This window comes from Calypte anna, chromosome 1 (assembly GCF_003957555.1).
Source record: "Calypte anna isolate BGI_N300 chromosome 1, bCalAnn1_v1.p, whole genome shotgun sequence".
Taxonomy (NCBI): domain Eukaryota; kingdom Metazoa; phylum Chordata; class Aves; order Apodiformes; family Trochilidae; genus Calypte; species Calypte anna.
Genome location: NC_044244.1, coordinates 48,231,473 through 48,253,301, shown reverse-complemented (window position 1 = coordinate 48,253,301; position 21,829 = coordinate 48,231,473). Strand labels below are relative to the sequence as shown.

The following is a 21,829-nucleotide window of genomic DNA, read 5'->3' as shown; positions in this document are numbered from 1 at the left end:
GTATATGAAATAAAGAACAGCTTCAGCAAATAAATTTTTTTGTTACCTACACGTAGTTAGTTCTATAAGAATATTTCATTGTTCAGTTGTGATGCCATTCAAGAGAGAAAGGTATTTTGTTTCAGCACCAAACTGGACACATTTTACAAAAATTAAGTAAATTGAAAAAGATTGCCAAAAATGTATAGGTAAACACATGAAAAAAAACGTTTGATTTAGGCTGAAATATTGTTGACATAAACCAGCATATTTTGGTGTATTGCTGGATTACATAATCACTTCTAAAATTAAATTTTTTCTTTCTATTGTCTCTTTCTAAAGATAAGCCCTTCTTATCAATTGGCACAGGATTTTAGTATCAGACAGTGAATTTTGATGACTTCTAATTTGTAATTTAATTAATTTTTATTTAAATAAATGAAATGAAATTAAATACATCAAGTTTAATAAAATGTTTTCACATTTGCTTTCCTCAGCTAAAACCATTTGCTGAATGTGATCCATCTAAATAACTACTAATTCCTTGCTTTTTTCCTCCTCTGCCTTCTATTAAGTCATCCTCCATAAATCCAAAAGATTTGTTTCGGGATGTTAAAGGCCTTTTGTTGTACTTCTAAAGAAATCTTACACTCAGGTTTTTAAAGTCTGAGTTATACAGTGAGAAGGGATCTTTTCTTACTTGTCTGCTGTAATTTATTCTTGATATGCCTCCACATTTTGATACCAGCTTCCTCTTAATACTTTCTGACCATCAGCTTTCTCCCTTTTTCCCAAAACTCCAATGTGCTCAGCTTCAGGACAAGATAGAAATTTAAACTGACATGGCGAGCACTCATTGATTCACAGTCAAAACAGCAAAAGATCAGAAAATCTGCAGAAGCTTTAATCTATTCCGTAGCACGGGGGTAATTCTGTTAGCTCTCTGCTTTATACTCCACAGTAAAGTGCAATTCTGGGGGTGCAATTCACAGACCTGGCATAAACCCACAGATATCACTCGGGACATGACAAACCAACCTGCTTATCTTTAGTGGTTTATAGACATTTTGTGTGCCAAATCTCTGACCTGGTTTCCCCTGCTGGAGATTGGCAGGCTGCTGTATTTCTGTCAAAACACTGGCACTGACATGGCCTGAAGGCCACTGATCCTGAGAAGCTGCCTGGAGGTAACTCCCAAGGAGCAGACATCACAGGTGAGATCCAGGGCAACTAAGTTTAGATGTCTGTGATGGAGAGGAAAAGGCACCTTCAGGGTACAGTTCATTTGTTCTATTTTCTTCAAAATGAGGCCTGGAAGAGTATGCTTCTCCTAGCCAGATATCTATATTGCAAATAGCTAAAGTTGTTAGATGGTTCTTTTCCCTCTTGGAGCTCAGCAATACAGCCACCTCATTTTCCCTGGACTCTTGCTACCCTCCTCACAACCCACAACAACTTCTGCAGTAGCATAGGCATATTACTTCCTACAACTGCACCTTCACAAGTGGCTCTAGCTCACTGTTTCACTGTCTGGGACACATCACAGTGACAACAAGTGATTTAGAACATTTTACCACATTTACCTTGCTGCCATTCATTTTCTCCATCCCACCTTATTCATTCTGCTCACACAGAGTACACATAGGGAAGCAGAGATCTGTAAACAACAAAGCCTGCCACTTGTGTCCTTTGCATTTTAAAACCTCTCCTGAGTTTGATTTTCTGCATTTTATTACTTGAATTCTTTTCTCCTCTGATTTTCTGAAGTTAATGATAAAATCCACTAATTTGCACAAGACTGTTGACCCTAGATGTTCTGTATATGAGACCTTACATTAACTGGAGTGTAGTAACTACTAGTAAGCAAATTTGCTGATGCACTTCTTTGAAAAAACATTTCTGCTTCAAAAACTAAGCCAAATAAAATAAAAAATTTGAAAAGAATACAGTAAAATTATATGGATGGGTTGTATCCGCTTATTATGGGAGATAATTTTCCAACCAATTTCATTTAAAAACCTGTCTAATACCTTAATTCAAATCCTTAAATTTTTACATAAGGAAACTGTATAAACTCAATATTATATATGTCACTACAGACACAGATACAGGAAAAAGATATACTTCTTCTTATATACAAAAGTGTGTGGGTGATAAATCTGTGATTTTTTTCCTGTCATTACTAGCCTCCAGTGGTAGTTTTTCAAAATAATGACATTTATAAAGTAGTCTGAAAGGAGAAGGTCAAATAAACATATTGGAAACATATTGGAAATGTCTCCAAATTGACCAGTCATAAAAAATTCAATGAACTTTGTATGCTGGAAGAGAAAGTATAGAGTCGTGTTTTGCAGATTTACATGTCTCTGCTTTGTACTTTTCCTTTCTCCTTTTTCACTGTGGAGGTCTTCTCCTTTATGGAAAACCTTGAATTTTAAAAGGGTGTAAGAGAAGGTTGTTAAAAAGAGTAAGTACAAAGTATTATAATACTGCTTGATAGTGGAGACTTTAGAAAGAAGAGCCAGGCTTATTTGTTCTAAATGGAAAGATCTCTTTGAGTCTATTAACAAAAACAACAAGCTGCATCCAAGAAAAGTAGTAGGTACTGGACAATGAGGACTTCCAAGGGTAAAAATAAGAAACTTCACACTGTTTATTCTAATAAATACTTTTACAGATGTTTTTAAAACTTCCATATAAGAATATGAAAGCTACTTGTGCACAGAAGAGAGTTTTATAAACCAGCTAATACTTTAAACATGGGGACATGACTGATTGGTTGTCAGGTATCTGGCAATGTGGCTATTTCAGGAACATTTTTCCCTCAGGTCAGGCTTTATTAAACTTCATTTAGCCCATCGCTTCCTTATCACTCAAAGAGAAAGAAACAAAGACATAAATATGCAGTGGATAATGCCACATTTCATTTGGGCCCAGAGAGCCATACCTGAAAAGTTTTTTCTGTGAAGTCTGAGCACCAAGATAAATTGACAAGCTCTATTTGTGAAGCTCTTACTACAAAAAAAATACAGATAATCCAAGGCACACAGTGCCAATGCTGCATTCACTCCATGACCAAATTAACTTGGTTTAACAAAGAATGCAATTGGATGCTGAGAGGGCCTGGAGACCTTTTGCCAAGAGCAGGTGAGAAAGGGAATTGTCCTTTCCAGATTTATGCTTCCCTCATGGGACTACTTCTAGGGAAGGCAGCACCTCACCCCTTCATGCTGCAGAAGATGCAAATGTCTCCTAGAAAAAAAACCTACTGCAGCTATTTGAAATCATTATTCTTTGTTCAGAAGCATAATGCTGTAAAGACAGTGCTGTCTTTCCAAAACAAGCTCAATACCAAAATCATCAACATAAGTGAGAATGTGAAACATGCTGCTGGCATTTCCATATACTCTGTCTTTCTGTTCGCTACATATGCTCTGGATTTCTGCTTATAAAGCCAGTGTTATCAGGCAGTGTTGCAGCAAACCAGTCATGTCACCTTTGGGCAATGAAAATTCTCACTGTGCATTAAGTGATCATAGCCTTGTACATTACATTTGTTTCTGATGCCACTGGCAGGCAAACAATAATAATTGCAGTTTAAGACCAATTACTGTAAGGGGAAAGGTGACTTTTGACATACAGGGGACATCTCATGTGTAACCTTCATAGCTTTTTAAAATCTATTTCCTGCCTGTTTTTTTCTCATGAGCTTGGTGTCCTTCAAAAGGTTTTTGACATTCTGATTTGTGAAGACTGATTACAGTCTTACTCCAAAGAGTTATCTTTGACAAAAAAATCCTACTCAACATGCCTTAAAGAAAAGAAGCATCTCTGAGGCCTTTTCATCCCTTTTCATTTACCTACCTATTTTTGATATTACCTCTGCGCTCCATGAAAAAGCCATCATTTTTTTCATATGAAGATCCATTTTTCAGCAAGAGTATCTTAGCCTACTAGATTTTCAAATTCCTATTAAAGGTTGGAGTTTGTCAACTCAGAAACATTTCCATTTCTGGGCTGACTCAGACAATCAAGAAGATTACTTTTAAAAGCAGCACACTAAAATTTGAGTTCACACTCAGTCCAGCTGGACTTCCACATTTACCTCCTCAACAGTCTTTTCTAGATTAGCTCTGTGTTTTACAGTAGAAATAGTATCTGAAATCTAAACCGTTTTCCCTTGGAAGCCCAGGCAGCAGGAAACTCCTGTTTAGTGACGATGCTTTTTGGCACAAAGCAGTCTCTGGAAAAGGACATTGCTCTGTTTGTACCTTTAATTTTTTCTGTAACACACTGATGGAAAGAGACTCCAATTCCTGTTTGTATTGGATAATGATCGCATGAAAAATCTTAGGAAGACCAGTCTGGTTTTAACATGCTCTGGCTGAATTTGCATGAAATGAACAGCTCAATGCTTTTAAGTTAAATAGCTGGAAACACTTTCACCTAGAATACACATGGTGGGCTTGCATTTGAGTCTGGTTCCCTTTTTGTGAGCATAGTTTATGTCACTTTGATGTCTACATCCATGATTTGTGGAGGTAATCAGACACAGTGCTTATAAATATGCACCTCCTGGCAACTCCTCACAAAAGCCAGCCCTGTTGTCCCCCAGCTACTACAATACCACCTTGCCATGCTAACCCAATACAACATTTGAGCCTCTCCAAAGACCAAAAAGGCCTAGTTTTGTCCAGATACCAGTTTGTCCTTAAGGCAAGACTTCTGGCCATAGGTGACAGTCCCCATGTGATCTGCCTGCCTGCACAGTATGGATGGTCAGAGCACGCACAGTTGTCCCAGTGCTTCCTTGAACATATCTCACACAGTGGGTGCTGACAGGTATCTTTTTCTCTTTAATAAAAACCTCAGAGGACAGTAGAAGCAGTTTTAATAGTGGAAGCTCCCCCTGGCCACTCTTCTTCAGTGGATCGGGGCTTTTGGTATCTGTAGAGTAAGCTCTACATGACAGGGGAAGGATATGAGCAACAACAGAAAAGATTCACCAGCTCATCCACATCTTACTCCTGGCACAGCAGTATGAAAACTCTCCTGACAAGCTGCAAAACAGGCCATGGGCTGTTCCTTCAATAACTGAATAAACTGAATTAATAACTGAAAAAGAAACTTAAGAGTCATCTGCAAAGGCCCTGAGATTTTACTGTGCTCTCCTTTTCAGAACAAATTACATAAGCTGAATTTCTAAAACACCTTTCTTTACTCAGATCTGTAAACACCACTTGGGGTCTGTAAGTCACCTTAGTTCTTTTTTGCCCATGAATCACAAATAACATTTATGTAATGGGAGCCTCATGAACAATTGCAGTGATGACGCACAAACCAAAAAAAAAGCAGATTAGTCTCACAGAACTGTTTTGACTCTGCAGTACTAACAACAAAAAGTAGTAGATGTGATTTTTACCAGAAAGAAAGATTATAATATTTGACCAAACTCAGGAGCAATAGCTGCTGATTATAACATCTCTTTCACATCATCACTTCCTGAGCACAACTATATTTGAAGTTTAATTCTTTGAAGTTTTTTTGTTTTGTTTTGTTGTTTTGTTTTTTGTTTTGTTTTGTTTTTTTTCCTCACACTCATTCTTTATTTCTAACTTTTATCTCAATCTGACGTGGTCATAAGTCTATTTTGGTATGGCAGTCAGGGATGAGCCAGAAGTCACAGAGAGAGTCACATTGTGTGCTCTTCCTGTCATCTGTAATTTCTCTCAACATTCATCATTTTAAATCAAGTTGCTGCTAAATATAAGCATTTTACTGAATACAAGTTTGTAGCTTCTGAAGCCCTGTCCCATTAGCACAAAGTTACAGGCACATTAAGAACAACCATTTCATAAACCTCCTACCAAATTGCCATGAAATTATCTACATCTGCTTGCAAACTTCAGAAGTTGTGGAACAGTACTATTCTGCCATTATACTACATGAATTACTGAAAAAGAACTCTAAACATATCTTTCAAACTCAGATCTTACCTGTTAGTAGATACTTGTTTATACAACAGAAGTGAAGCTTATACTGTGCTTTTCTTCCCTGTCATTTTGGGTTTTCTCCAGAGAACACCTATTGTACATTTCTACTGTCTATTGTGTACACCAGCTACATATAAGCTGCCAGATGCTACCCCAGAAATGTCAGCTCCTGTTCGAGGCAGGGAGTGAAAGCAATTACAGATACCTCAGTGACAGCTTGACACTTACAGTGGCAACCTTTGAATTTTTAGTTGGGCATATAACACAAAACCCACACAATTTGCATTGTTCCTGAAAACTAGACCTGAAACCACTACACTATACTGTGTCTTCTTCATCCAGAAAATACAAAGATCAATGTGCAGGGAGAAGCCCAAATGGACTGACTTGTTTTCGTAAAATATCTGAAACTTGTTCTTGAAACATATTCCACATTCAATAGTTGTGAGAAGACCTGCTTCTTAAGGCAGTAAGGAATGTTATTGCTTTAAAGCAGTTAATTCTTTTTATACTGAAACAGTATAAATAAATACGCAAAATATAAACAAAGAGCTTGAATACTACTTTCACTACTTATAGGATTAGTTCCATTTTGCTACACTACTATCTATGAATTTCTACTGGCATATCAAATGCCTTTTCAAATGAACTTGCAAATCAACTGTTATCAAATCAACTTATGAACTATAAATTAAAAACTTTGGACAAAATCATTAAGGCAAATGTATCAAGTACATCTAGTAGTAGAACTACTCTGTATAGATTAGTTTAGTGCAGTCATGAGAAGCAAAAAAAACCCTTCAAAATATGGCAAGTTCGTACTAAATGTAGTCTCTTCCTAGGGCTCCATCACCAGATCCTTCACAACATCAGATTCATTTGGGACACGCAATGCTTACTTAAGTCTAAAATTACCTTTTTCTTCTCTCTGCAGCTTAAAAATCCAAGGGTGGTCTGTGCTTGTTCATCCAGCAGAGATTTTTTTTTGCCCTATCTTACCTGTATCCTTCATTGCATTGCATTGCAGCCCAGCTAAAACAGGTTGCAAGTGAATGAGCTCCACAGGTCAGCTGCTCCATGCTGGCTGCCTCTGCATGCTCCATTGTTGAGGTGTAATATAAAGGGCCTTATGGAAATACTGTATTCATGTACCAGCACAACATAGTTACTGTTTAAAGCAACATAACCCTATCTTCCCATTTAGGACAGGATTTAAAATATATTAATTGCTGTAGGAATTAAAAAGCTGCAGGAATAATTCAGGGCAAGTGAATGTAGCTGGGTTTTGGACAAGAGGTTGAATTTACAAATCTTTATTCTTGTGAAAAATACCATGAGCCCAATGTAATTCTGAGTTTCTATTCACCACTTTCTGTGCTGCACTTCTTTCTTTTGCTGTGCTACACTTGCCAGTAATGCAATGCAATGCATTTTTCTCTCTCTGCAGGGTTACTGAGAAATATGGTTTTGAAACTGCAGTGTGAACAGCTCTTATTTTTCCCCTTTGCCACTACTTTCACATTAAAAAGACGGGACTTACACAATCAAATGTCAATATATGATCAGCCACTAGTCAAAGGAAAATGACCCAACAACAACCACAGAAGATTCATGGAAGTCCTTACTTCAGTCCAGCCATTACAGCCTGTTGCCTCTGTGTAAGTTATGTGGCCAAAGCCACAGACAACTCTCTCATTTTATCCAGGAGAAAACTTCTCCCAGTGGAAAAGTAATACATGTAATACATGCAATACGTTATACATGATCAACTGGAAAACACCTACTCAGAATGATTCATAGTCTCACCAAAAGGAGAAATAAAAATAATGAGAAATAATCTAAGCATTAACCAATGACACCACATAGTCCAAACCTGAACATTACTCAGCACAGTTGTTACTTTCTGGGGAGGGGAAAGGGAGCATACTAAGAATGTACTTAGTTTCCTTCAGGATTGCAATTCAATTTAGAAACTAACATGATCATAAAATATGCATTCTAGAGTTTAATTTTAGGTCAGAGTCAGACGTTAAAAAAAGATTGCTACCCTAGATTTTAAAAACATCAGCCTGAGTCATGTAATGCAATGTCATTTTGATAATTCTGAATTTAGAAAATGTACAATTACTGATGCTGACCTGAAGTCACACTATGCCCAAATGAGATTAATAAGACATAAAATTGCACATCAGTAGCATACTAGAAACTGAAATGGATAGTCAGTTGATTCATGCAGCCCAGGAAGCAAACTCCAAATAAATGGGCTTGAAAGTCACAAGAAAACTCTATAGTAAGCACTTAAATTACCAATTTGAAAAAGTCTTCTATGCAGAATATTGCAATAAGTTTGCTAACTCCTAAAATATAAAGTGATTTCATGGCTTTCACTGCTGACCTTAGTACATTAATGAATCTGCAAAAATCACAAAGCTGGAAAAGATTGGTTGGAAACCACCGGGCCGATGTATCCATAGGGAGAATTCATTCCATGCCCATTTTCTATACTGCTCAAGCTTCAGAGATTTCTTCAGCCTTTCTCCTGGTGGAAGCAGGGCAGAATTCTAGGATGTGAAGCAAAACAGCTGCAGTAACAGACCTGTGTTCTTGGATGTTGTTACAACTCCTACAGACAGTGGTACATTTAGAGGAAACATGGAATAAGTGAACTATGGCTGCTGCTGGAAATATCTATCAACTGCTGCAGCACTAATGATGCTAACTTCCAGGCCATCTGTTTATGGTAACTGGTTGATGTAACCAATGATAAGCTGTTATGAATTTCTATTCACTAGTAATAGTGTTAATTCAAACCCAAAGGAAGTGAAGTATTTTTTATTATTCTGAAGAGAAACAATGTCCATCTTTTTTTCCTCAGTGTTCACCAAAGATGTGTGCCTTTCAAGTATACAGGCAGAATATCTACACGTTTCAGGAATTCAGTGAAAGAAAAGGAGATCATGTTCAGCACCTACATATTTGACCAAAGCCTATAACCTGAAAATTCCTCTACTATTTCCATCAGTGGCTGCACGACCATGCACAGTAGCACGTGTGTGAGTTGATCAAACACCAGTAGAGCTAAATATTCAGCAATATTTATTCTTCACAGAAGTGAGACTTAATCCCTCTTTATGAAAGTTTAAGAAAGAAAATAGCTTAGGCAAAAGAGAGATGATGGTCTCTTTAAGTTGTGTTCCTTTCACCTATCACATCGTGTTTTTAGACAATTAACATTCATTTTACACTCTTCTGTAGAAAATATTTACTGTTTTAGGACATGAAGTTGGAAATAGCATTGATACAAACTTTCATAGGTACTGTCCAATTATTTAGAAGTTGAGGATTCAAGCAGGAGAGATTTTAGGCTGTTTTCAAACTACAAAAATTTGTCTCAAGTTCCTGTGTCTAAGCTGACCAGCAAAGGAAGTAAGGGGTCTGGTTAGGTCTCTGGAAAGAGTACCAAGAGCCTCATCAAAGGGTAGGGCAGGTAAATAAATGGAAACACAGGTGGAGTAATGTGGATTCCACTCAGTAGAATTTAGGTCGTACAAACTCAGAACATATTTTCTCTGTTGCAAAGCCTGAAATTAGATTCAACCTGAAAAGAATGAAATTCTGTGGCCTATTTGTGCACAAGGTTGAAAAAGATGACTGTAATGGCCTGTTTTAGCCTCCAATTCATGTATCTGATTTTCCTTTAGGCTATGATTTCCCACTGCTCTGATAATAAATAGCCTATATTTAGGCATGCTTAAAAGCATTTTTCCTCTGATACAAGACAATAAAGAGGTTTCAGAGTAAACAAAATTCATACCCTCACATTCTACATAGCTTTAAATGTTGCAATTTTTTTTTCAAGAAAACTCTCTTACCTCTTTTTCCATTTGAAGACCTTCTGCTCTGATATTTCTCTCAAATACTTCCCTCTTTTCTGCCTGTAGATTAGATTTTCTATATACCAGGATGTAGTCAATCCGACATTTCCCATCTCTAAAATATAGTCCACTGGTTTTGTTCTTATCAGGTACTTCCTGTAAAGAGAAAGTCAAACATTTCAGTAATGTCCATTTGCCTTGGTGATTACTGTGTAGCTGCTTGCATCAGCAGTTTTCAATAACACTCAACAGGAAAGATAAGGAACCAAAACAAGATGCTCAAGTTTTTAGATCTTTGAAGAGCAGGACGTCTTCCAAAGGAGATGTTTGGTCACAGAGGCACGGGATAGGAGAGACTAGAGAGCACAAACCAACTTCCCTCTCTTCTTCCCTCCCCTGAAAATTATGAATAATTTCTTACATATAAAAGGAAGAAGAGAATAGTGTTACTGAAGCAGAAATTTAAAATTAAGAACTATGTATGGTATATTTGTACATGTGAGAAGAATAAACAATGGCATGAACATTTACTGTGGTGAGGAACACTAAGACCTGGCACAGAGATTCTCATTGCTTTATGATGGCTATAGTACCATTGTCTCACAAAAAAAGGACATGAAGGTCCCACACCTACCTCATCATACCTCATTAGACTAACTACAGAATGTTCTTGGCTTAAGGAAGCCTGCCGGATTTATTTGAAAATAATTCCCAGTGTTTGGTCTAACAGTATGCAAGCACAATGAATACCATTTCTTCTTTGTTTTCTGCAAAGAAGGTGCCTGTTCAAATGTTTGCTCTGACAGAAAGAAAAGATTTATTTTAACTGTTAATAAGAGGTCAAGCAGGTCCCTCTCTTGAGATTTAAATGTACTCTCTGAATGATACATGTGAACAACCAGCAATCTGTCAGGGCAATATAATGGCCTTCAGGGAACTTAAGATCAGTCCATCTCCAAGCTAAAGGAAGAGTTAAGTTAATCCCTCTGTACTTGCAGATTTTCCTGCGAAAAATAGCTATACCTTTGATATTTGATCAAAATGTTGAAAAAAAAAAAGTAATATTTTGACTTTAAAATCTGGGAGCAGCAGGGAATTTTCAAAATACTTTCCCCACAGAACAACAGATTTTTAAATTTGAATTGTAAAATGTGAACATAGTACTAGGACAAATGATTCTTAGAGAAGAGGGGAAAAAAAAAAAGACTATTCCTATTCAAAAGTTTAGCATAAGCTATCTTGATTCTCGGCATGCATTTTGAATAAATGGAAAAAGCAATGAAAGCATCCCAAGTGTCCCATCCCCTTGGTACATCCAGTTTACTGATGCCACAAAGGTGGATTTTTCTAACATTCTTATATTACAGTGCCTGACTCCTGACACACGTGGACTTGATAGAGTAAAGCAGTCCTTTGAGATGAAAAAGAAGGCAAGCAAAAAGATTTGAGCCCTAAGGAAATAACAGTAACAAACCATTTATATCTATACTGCATATCATGATGGCAAATGATATTACCAGGATATAAGAAGTATGTTAGTGTACCACTAACAGTGATAATTTATGCAGAAAAAGAGGAACCACCCAGAACCACCCAGGTTTTAAGGTGCAGTTCTAATCAAAGAACAAGTATATTTTCTGTGTGTGTGTTTTTTTTTCTCTTAATATCCCCTTACCTATTTAGATTATAATTTTGTGGAAGCCACAACTTCCTTTTTCCATGATTCTTCACTGATTGGTGTATTTTTCTTGACACCACATGATATTCAATTAAGTGGAGAGTTTCTGATAAAATTATCTAGGCTGCAAAATCAAGTGCTCAAAAGCTAAGAAGTAACAGAACTGCAGTTTTATGTGAAAGTTTAGATAATATTTTTCTGTGTCCATCCTGGTAATTTAGAACACTAGAATTTGGAGAAGAAAAAATTATGCACTTATTTTGTATTCAGGTAAATACACACAAGAAAACTGAGTACGAACTGCACAGGCTATTGTGTCATAACAGACATCAGAATTGTAATTTTTTAATGTCAATATATCTCTTTTTCAGACGTAAATATCAGTGCAAAGTTCCAATTTATGAAAGAGATTACTTAAGCAAACTTTATTCAATTCAATGTTAATAATAGTGCCCCCAAATACCAACAGTTTGATGATTAAAGTGAAGACTGAAGGAGTGACTCTAACAGATTTTAATTTCAAACTTACTCACATCAGTTGGAAAATCAAGAATGGACCATATAAGATCATTTAGGTAGCATTATATTTTTTTTCTGAGCTCCATCATTCTCCCTTTTTTGTGTAGACTAATTTATCATTCCATAGAAAGAAAGGCAGAATGGGTGCATACCTAAAGTATAGCCCATAAACCATTTTCCTTTATTTTTCACCTTCTTTCTGTTGCTTGCCCAGTTCTCAGAAAATGAATTTTCAGTGGAAATAATACAATGGTTCAGTGCTAATACATACCTGGATTTAAATTGTGAAGTGTATATCTAATTGCTATATTGGCCTATACAAAAGTATTTTGATCCATGCTTGTAAAGGAAAGTGTGATTTTAATTTACTGCAGTTGTATTTGAATAAAACAGAGGACAAAGGAAAAAACCGTCTCTAGCAAAAACACAAGTTGAATCCAAATCTGGCTCTTTATCTAGGAAGGAACTGTTGATAAAGCTCCATCCATAAAGTCTTCACTGGATCTCTGTGGTAGTGTTAACTCATTGGCTGGACTTGATGCTCCCAGAGGTCTTGTCCAGCTTCAATAATTCTGTGATTCTGTGATCTCCTGGTTGAGCATGAACAAGTAACAGTTGAAGCAAACAATATTTCAATTTGTCAGCTACACAAAAGTGATAAAAAAATCTTTGTTATGTCCTTGTAATTTTTGTAAGATTGTAAATTCATTTTAATGTATTCAGACAAGAAAATCATTAAATAATTTAGCTGCAGTGTTAGCTTTAAAACTAAACCAAACAAATCATCAATACATTCAGAGAGTGTTTCACTGGGACCAGATCCCTTGCCTGATGGCATTAAGTGAGATCAATGTGCTCGGTTAGCTACTAAACTAAAAAAAATCCGAAAGGAATCTAGAAGCTTCAGAGGTCACTGTATAGTTGAGCTCTCATATTTATCCATAGAAACCATACAACACATAAACAGCGTATCTTTTCCTTCTGAAACTAAGCAAGGGTCAAGTACCTTGATTTTTTTTTTTTTTTTTTGCTACTGCACCTCTCAGCTCCCATTAAGACTTAGTTTTCTGTTTGGTAGGTTGGTTTTTTTTTGGTTGGCTGTTTTTTTTCCTTCCTATATCTACACATGACCCACATTAGTATTTTCCTCGGTTATGGGTAGAGGGGAAAAAAAAAGATAATCTGTTCAACTAGAAAAACATTCCTCAGACATTTTTCTTTAAAAACCAACAAAAAATACATCAAATGAAAAAAAAAAAAAAGCTGTTTCCATAACAGCAGCAAGTATTACTCTCTCTCATACTCTGTCCTTCTGACCATTTTCTGTCCACTTATCCACTTCAGCAAGCAAAGATCATGTGCCTTTCACCCATGTCCTTTTGTTATAGACCATGTGGCACTTGATCCCAGAACGCAGCACAGGAATATCATGTCAGGTTAACCTCACAGCCTGGAGAAGAGCAGGTCCCAGGGAGACCTTACAGAAGCCTTTCAGTACCTGCAGGTGCCTTCAGAAAAGCTGAGGAGGGACTTTTTACAAGGGTATGTAGTGATATGACAAGGGGCAATGGCTTTAAACTGGAAGATTGTATATTTAGGTTAGACATTAGAAAGAAATACTTGACTCTGAGGGTGGTGAGACACTGGAACAGGCTGCCCAGGGGAGCTGTGGCTGTCCCTTCCCTGGAAGTGTTCAGGGCCAGACTGGATAAGGCTTGGAGCAACGTGGTCTAGTGGGAGGTGTCCCTGTCCATGTAGGGGGGCTGGAAATAAATGATCTTTAAGGGTCCCTTCCAACCCAAAATATTCTATGATTGTCCTGCAGTACAGGCAGGGCCCCTTGTATGGGTCACTGGGGACGAATGCTGGGTAAAGAGGAAGATGAAAATAAATATTCCAGGACCATAGTTGTCTGTGGGTTTAATCTCCAGCACAAGGAAAATCTCTAACTCTCTCCTCAGCAGTCTTTCAAAAAAAACTTGAACCATAAAATCCTCTGGCCCCTGGAAAAGGCACAGTCTGTAATTATATCTTCTACATTTTATCTAAACTAGTAAACAAAAAAGGGTCAGGGCAGGGCCTTCAGCAATATCCTGTGGTTTTCTGTGGTTTTAGTTGTTAGTACTGTCCCTGCCAGTTCTGCTCTGTGCCAGAGAGCTCTCTGCCAAAATCTCCTCAGGCACAGCTTGCAGGTAACCTCAGACCACTTCAGTAAGTAGTTTAGATGCATCTGCACTCCTGAGGTGGGAGAAAGAAGTCAAGTCTCTTGTTTTCTCACCTCCCGAGGAAATAGTTCTAATATCCATGGGTTGTAGGGAAGTTGGAGGCAAAGTTAAAGGGTACTACATTCTTTTCAGCACAAAAGATGCAAGAAAGGAATTTAAGTACAAATTTTCATACTTGGACCCATGATGCTTTTTACGCCTTAAGACATGATTTTAAAGGGACTGAATGATTCCTTCCTAGAGTGTTCTCTGAATTACCATTATACACCAGCAGGTCACTTTTTTTTTTTTCATTGGAAGGGAATGTGTCACATACCTGATACCAAATACTTCCTGTGAGATAGTTATGATAAATTCTCCTCCTCCCTCTTTCCTCAGAGGATTACTATAGGGAAAACTTTCCATTATTTTCAAGAGCAGTGAATCATTAGATTTGGCTGGTTCAGAAAACAAACAAACAACAAAAGCCTGTATGGACTTTTCAATGAGGGTGCTTGAAATCAATAAGAAACCCTTTTAACTTGAGTTATTCAGCTTTATATGCCCAACATGGAAAAACAGTCCCCATGACAAAGATCAGATACCAGTTGTCTCGCACAGAATGAGATTTTTAAATCAAATTACATATAATCCCTTTATCATGTGCATAAATAACTATTACCTCAATAACTCTGCCTGTTCTTACCTCGCCCACAACTTCCAGCCTGCTGGCATCATCAGAAGTACTGGTCAAATTACCATGGTGAAGCAGGGAGTCATCATCTTTGGAAGGGCTGTTCACACCTTCTAACTCATCAAAAAAAATGTTGACATCCTTAGCTACTAAAAAAAAAAAATAAAAAATATATACATTTCAGTAATCACTGAATCAAATGAAGACATTAAGCATAACACATTGTCAACAATCCCAATTTTTAGTTCTGGTTTAAGTATGTACTGTTATATTTAAAAGCTGATGTGCATCAGAGGAGTGCCTTCTTCACCCCATCGTGAGCCCCACAAGGATTTAGAATTTCACAATACCTTTGTGATGACAAATAAGTAACCTTCTGTCACAATAAAACATACATTAGCTATCCTCTTGGCTTCTGGGGTTAGTGGCTTAAACAACTACTTTCTGGATTACAGTGGTCTCTGAAAATTTCTTAATATAAAGAAGCATTTTTTTAGCCTACTACATCAAGTATCAAGTTGGAAGCTGTACAGACCTGTGAGGCAGATAGAGGCAGAAGACTTCTAAGAAGTATTGTTGCTTGAAAGGCATTGAATAAATGAGCCGGGGCAGAAGTTTGTCTTTACACGGTTTGCCATGTTAGGATGCACATAAAGGTGGCATGCTCAGATCTGCCCACTGTGCGACCCTCAGCTGGGCATGAAGCAATAGCTTAAATCTTTTGCTGCTGTAGGAAACCCAACCCTCATAAAAGTGAAGGTATCTAAGGGCCTGGAGCACATCACCACATTTGGGAGATCTGGCAGTGGGGCTTGGGGCCAAAATAGTGCCCATGCAGCTGGGGGCAGCCCCTTCCCCAGCCCATGGTGTCTGTGGATAGAGGCCCCAGAGAGCTCTTTGCCTGGCCACCCCAGGGCTTTGTCTCTCCCCAGTTCTCACTGGGTCTGACCCTGATGTTGACCCATGGGCTGACATCCTGCCCTGACAGCAGATACCTGGTGGTTGGTATAAAAGGGCTGGATTTCCTTCACCTTTTATACAATGCCATGTCATGTGAGAACTTTAATGTAAGTTAAAATAAAAACAAAACACTACAAAGAATGAGTTGAAGGCTGGTGCTGTCCTCAAGGGTAGAGCCGTGTTAACTTCAGGGTGATGTTTCCTGCTCTGCTGAGCAAGGAGGTGATGAGAAGTTGTGGGCAGAGATGCTGTGTGAGTCTCCAGTCCCACGGGCAGGCCACTGCTCTGCTGATTGAGTGGATGTGGGATTGAAGGACAGAGGTGGGCTGCCTGCAGCCAGCAAGGTCCCCTTCTGCATCCCATATGCAAATGTGGTGGGGTGAAGAAAAAAGCCTTTTCTGAGGATCAAGCTTCAAATGTGGATTGAGGTCACCTCTCCAGCCTTGTGTTTCCTGTGCACAATCCAGAACTGTGAAGAGTGGAATCATAACTCTTCGGAGGGACCCCCGAGGGTCAGCTACTGAGCCTCTTCCCCTGACTAGAGCAGAATCAAAGATCTAGCCTTCTTGACAAAAATCAGCCTAACCCACTACTCACACTTCTTTTCAAACTTGACTGACTTCTGGAATAATTTTTCTGTTGTTCAATAACCTCCTGAGTTGCTTCTCTGCATCTCTCCTAATTTAGCAATAGGCAGTTTTAATTCCTGTTGACAAGAATCTGTATTACCAGGGAACAGCCAAAAATCTCTACTTGCTGGCAGCAACTTAGTTCCATTTCTAACTCCTGGCTGTGGGTTTAAAAATCCATTCCCTGACTGTGGAGAGATTGTAGAGCTGCCAGAAATTAAAGGCCTTTAACTGTTCCCAGTCTTCATGAGCACGTTGTGACCTCCTTTTCAGGGGCCATAGCCCAGTTTAAGAAACCTTTTTCAAAAAATTTACAATGCTACTGACTCGACAGTCTCTGCAGGTGGCCTGTTTTTCATTATCATAGGCAGAAGAAAGTTTTCTTTCTAATATTTGTCCTACATGTGCACCTATGTTGCAATTTAAGTATTTTATCCTTTTCCTATCAATCAATCATGAACATGGGACAGAGATCACTCCCTTTTTGTATGTCTTTTATGGTATCTAAAGTCTAGTATTACATCTGTAGGAAGGTAAAAAATAAAACCATATCTAAATATTAAAGAACTCTTCTTAATTTTCATGCATAAAACAAGGAAAAAGGAGATGAAATACACGGAATTTTCATTTGCAATATTTTTGCTTATATAGCCACCAAAAAAATTCATAAAGAATAGAAAAGCATTCACATCAAACCAATTCACTAGATGCTAGCTAATGAACTCAACCAAACAGTGTAATTATTAATAGAAATTCAGTTTTTAATACTTTTAACAGCATTTTTTTCCAAGTAGACATCATAACAACAAGAAATTGTGTGCCAGATTTACTGGTTGTAGACAACCACACTGGTCAAATTCATCAGTTTGGGAGCTACATAGTGTATAATCTGCCATTGCTTGTGTCCCAATATTAACATCACACAATATTAAACCTTTCTTTAACACTCTATAAGTCACCAGTTTTAGATAGTATTCTCTGTTCTCCAGGATCTCAATTAGCCTTTAGAGAGATACTAAGCCTTGCAGCTTCACCTACTTCACTCTCTTTTGTAGTGTGTGTATCATTAGAGTCGGAACACAAAAGATATAAAGCCTCTTTTTACAGATGTTAAGCTTTGCTTGTCTTTTTAAGACTGACAGTCCATTTATTTTATTTTTCCTTCTTCTGCCAAAAGTGACAGGGTATCATTACAGACAAATATCCAGGACTGAGTTTTCTATTTTAAGACATTTTAAGACACTTCGGCACCATCCTTTCTCCCAGTTAGGGTTGAGCTTACTGATAGAAGAGAAGAAGAGCATCCTGGTATTGTTTTGGTTTACTTGATGAATGCTTACAGCTCCTCAGTTCACTATGTCTACCTACAGTTTGTCCTAGGACAAAATATAGAAATTTTAGGAGACTTAGAAGGCAAAAACCAGACTCCAGTTTGGATGCAGCAGTGATGTTAAGGCAGGGGAACTGCCATAAGACAGCACAGTCTGACCACCTGTCCTTCACTGTCCCTGCTGTTTCAAAGGGCAAGGCTGAAAACATCCCACTCCATCAAAAAATAATCTGGATGTAAATCATGACCAGTTTTAACATACACATTCATATGTGACAAATTCACTCCAGAGAGAACTACGGAAACAGAAAACATTTTGAATGACTTGAAACTTCACCAAACTGCAACCCATCAGAGTGCCTTCATGAGGGCGACTCATGAAGATCTATATGATCAATACCTCAACATAGTCTGAAATTTGTGGAAAAAAATATCAAATATTGAAGCTTTCTGAAGATTATGCAAGATATAAATCTGTTGCAGACAGAATCAACGAAAGATACAATGCCTGTGTGCTATGCTTGAGGGTATTTGATCTAGGTTTTTCCTGCAATTAAGCCTGTCTTTGTATAAAAGATGAAGCCTTCAAAATACTACAGTTGCTGCTTCCTGAAGTGCTAGAAATGCTTTGGGTTGCAAAATAGATGTTTTTAGGTTAGTGTTTTGAGATACACAACTTGGTGTGTAAGAGAGTAGATGTTTGGGGTTTTCAGGGGGATAATTACTGGATTATCCTGAGGATTTGTGCGGAGAAAAAAAATCTTATTTCAAGGTCATGTTAAAATCCATCCCATCTCAGCAGTGACTGAAAGTTATGGAAGCAGAGAGTCTCAGATGACAAGTGGCATTAGCTACCATGACCTGTCCAGATTGCCTGTAGTAAAAATTTGCTCATATTGGAAGTAGGCAGATAACTTGCCTGCTGGTTGGTCATTTCAGCAAACAGGATAAGTAGTGAAGAGATGTGCTGAATTACCTTATCAGCACAAAAAGTGTATGTTACCTTCTTCTGCACTAAAGGAGTGCTACTGGTGAGAAAGTGCTTATGCTTTGGAAAATAAAGTTTTTCAGTCACTGACACTAAACATGGGCCCTTATGTCTTCTGAGAACATTGTTGTATCCTATCTTACTGGATACTTAAAAAAAATAATTAAAATACTGTTCAAAAAAACTAAATAATTTTTTAAACTTTTTTTAAAGAAAACTTAAAAACTTTTGTTTGCTTTACTTTAATGATGACATAATGATGTCCTGTGGCCTGTACCAAGCTCAGCCACTCCACTCCAAGAGACAGGAACACCCATGCTGCCAAACGTTGCTGAAGGCATAATCAGGGCTCCACCATTTCTGTCCCCTTCAGGCCATGGCATGTATATATCCACAAATGACCTTAACAGAATGAAATATCATAACTATCATATTTATGCTATTTGAGAGACAGACTGGTGCTAGTCTATTGTCATGTCTTTTTAGACAGTGAAATTTAACAGCATGTCCATTGCTACAGGAGATACTAAGAATTCCCCCTCTTGTTTTTAGACCACCTTAAATATGCAAGTGCTTTTCTCCCCTTCACGTTCCATTTTGTAGAACTAAAACCAAAATTACTTGATAATTCTGAACCCCTTTAGGAGCTGAAATAAACTTGGACGTAGAAATATTTTTGTCCCAAATATAGAAGAACTGCTTTAGTCTAAGAGCTCAGTGCTGGGAAATTCTGAGTGAGAGTCCATGCATAATCTCATTGGGTCCACAAACCATCTTGGACCAAGAGGCTGATTAGGTAGTGCCCAAAGGTAACTCCTTTAGCCTTCTGAAGATCGATGCTCAGAAACTGAGGTGTCTAAAACTAAGAATTGTCATTTAAAAATGGGACCTGACTATGGTTTTTTGTGGCAAGATGGAAGCGTGGTCAGAGATGTTCCTCTTAATTAATTGTCATTTTATTAGCAGATGTCATACTAAGCCATTGATTATATTTCAGCTTCGACAATGCAAGTTGAAAACATTTAATTCGGAAATGGCTCTTTGTAAATATTTGAGACCTGTCAGTAACACTGATGAGTGAATTTCCTTTGAAATTCTTAATGGCAATGTTTATAGTAAGTATAGAGCATTTCCACATGGTAATGGTGGTAGAAAAGTTACTGGGCTTAAAAGCACCAATATTGAAGGATATCTCTTAATAAGAATCCTGAGTAGAAAACAATTTTTAAGAAGACTTTCAAAGCAGAAAAATCCAAGTATGAAAAGCCAAGAGCTTTTCAGCAACTGGTTCTACATACTACATTTTTTACAGCACTTATTTGGATCGAAAAATTTTTCTGCTCTCAGTAAGGCTGGCAGATACAAGTTAAAAATCTTTGCTGCAAGGAGGTCATCGTACAGATACCACACAATTCAGAACTTTTTGTCACGTTAAACGCTAAATTCGGTAGATAGCATATCAGTAGCCCTGTCTCTGGAAAGCCACTGATTTCTGGTTTCCAGAATTAAAATAAGAGAATGAAATTATTAACCAATGATCAGGGAAGGAGTGGGCCCTGGTGCTCCCTGTCTGGGGCTAAAGGATGGTTACAGGCTGCAAGTAGGCAACAATAGGGAATTCTGGTTTATATCTGACAGAGAAACACTTCATGCAGATCCTTGACACCTCTGCTGTCTAATTCACAGGTGTGAATGCATTACTCCATTTTGCAATTTTACACCCAGTGCAATTCCTTATTTTTCAGTGTGTCTACAGTAATTTTCACTTCAGTAATTATTGTTTCTGGACTGTCTCTAATAGGCTATGGATAATTTCACGGGGTCAAGAAGAAGCTGTTTTAAAAATGACTAGCCAGAACTCATTAGAGAAATGTGTTTCAGACTGTACCACGAACTGTGGTACTTAAATGAAGAGTTAGCCCTGATGCAGCAGAAATGACTTTTAAGTCTTTTACAGCAATACATAAAAGTAAATAATGAGAAGGTAAATCTTGACTTCAGCTGCAGTCTAAGAGATTCAATAGGCTAAAAGGACAAAAAAAAAAAAAAAAAAAAAAAAAAAAAAAAGGTAGCTTTAGAGCAAGATGTTTCTTTTAAGTAACTAAATTAAAAAAAAAAAAAATCTCTGCTATTGAATGATCACTCTTGGCAGTCTACCAAACCAAAAGATAAACCAGCTATCTAAAGTTGCACAAGGCTCTTCTTGAATACAGAAATGGTCAGGATGGTCATGTAAGCAAGAAAACATGTCATCTTTAAAAGAATCTTTGGCATTTTAAAATTTTCATCCAACACTACAAAACAAGTTGAAATAAAGGTAACAAGGACTATTTAGAACAACCACAGTAGGAAAAATATTTGGGCAGGTTTATCCTATTTGCTGGACTTTCACAGCAGACTTCAGGTGGTAAGACACCCCCCTGGACACATAACAAGCCTTTGCAAATTGGGTTATACAGACAGCAATCCCTCTGTCATTCCAGAAGAAAATGTAGCTGAAGGACAAGAAGAGTAACTTCTCAACAGCAACTGGGTCTGGTCTGGATAAAAAAAAAATAATCTCTGAGGCTGTGAGAGCTACATCCTTCTCAAATGGCTCTGAAATAGTCTAGAAATCAACATGGGAATACTTAAACTCTTTGCTTAAGGCTATCTAGTTTTGAAATTATATTCAAATTGTTAAAAAAATTTGGAAGCCTGCTCCTTTTCAGTTTGAATCCATTAGTCACTGGCCAAAATTTGTTTCAGTTAGGATAGGTTTCACCTACGTTTACACACCTACAGCGCAGATGCTTCTGCCTAAGCTGTAGTAGTGACTCAAGGTACCTTATCTCCCTAAATTCCATCTGCAGGCAACAGAGGCAAATAGCCACTTCCAAGTTGTAGGTCATCTCCTACACCCACTTTAAAACAAGACAAATTGGTTTATAGACATGCTCATTACATTCTGTTGATTGCCACAGAATCAGATCTTGATACC

The 21,829-nt window shown here is 37.7% G+C and overlaps 1 protein-coding gene across 1 annotated transcript in view; it reads right to left on the bottom strand.

Annotated features, from left to right (window-relative positions):
- ANO4 (anoctamin 4) overlaps positions 1–21,829 on the bottom strand; it is a gene marked incomplete at its 5' end in the record, with an annotated part of 124,919 nt that overhangs the window by 80,349 nt on the left and 22,741 nt on the right. The window contains 2 exon segments of the mRNA XM_030458333.1: positions 9,845–10,003; positions 14,955–15,091. Coding sequence (XP_030314193.1) covers positions 9,845–10,003; positions 14,955–15,091 — 296 coding nt within the window.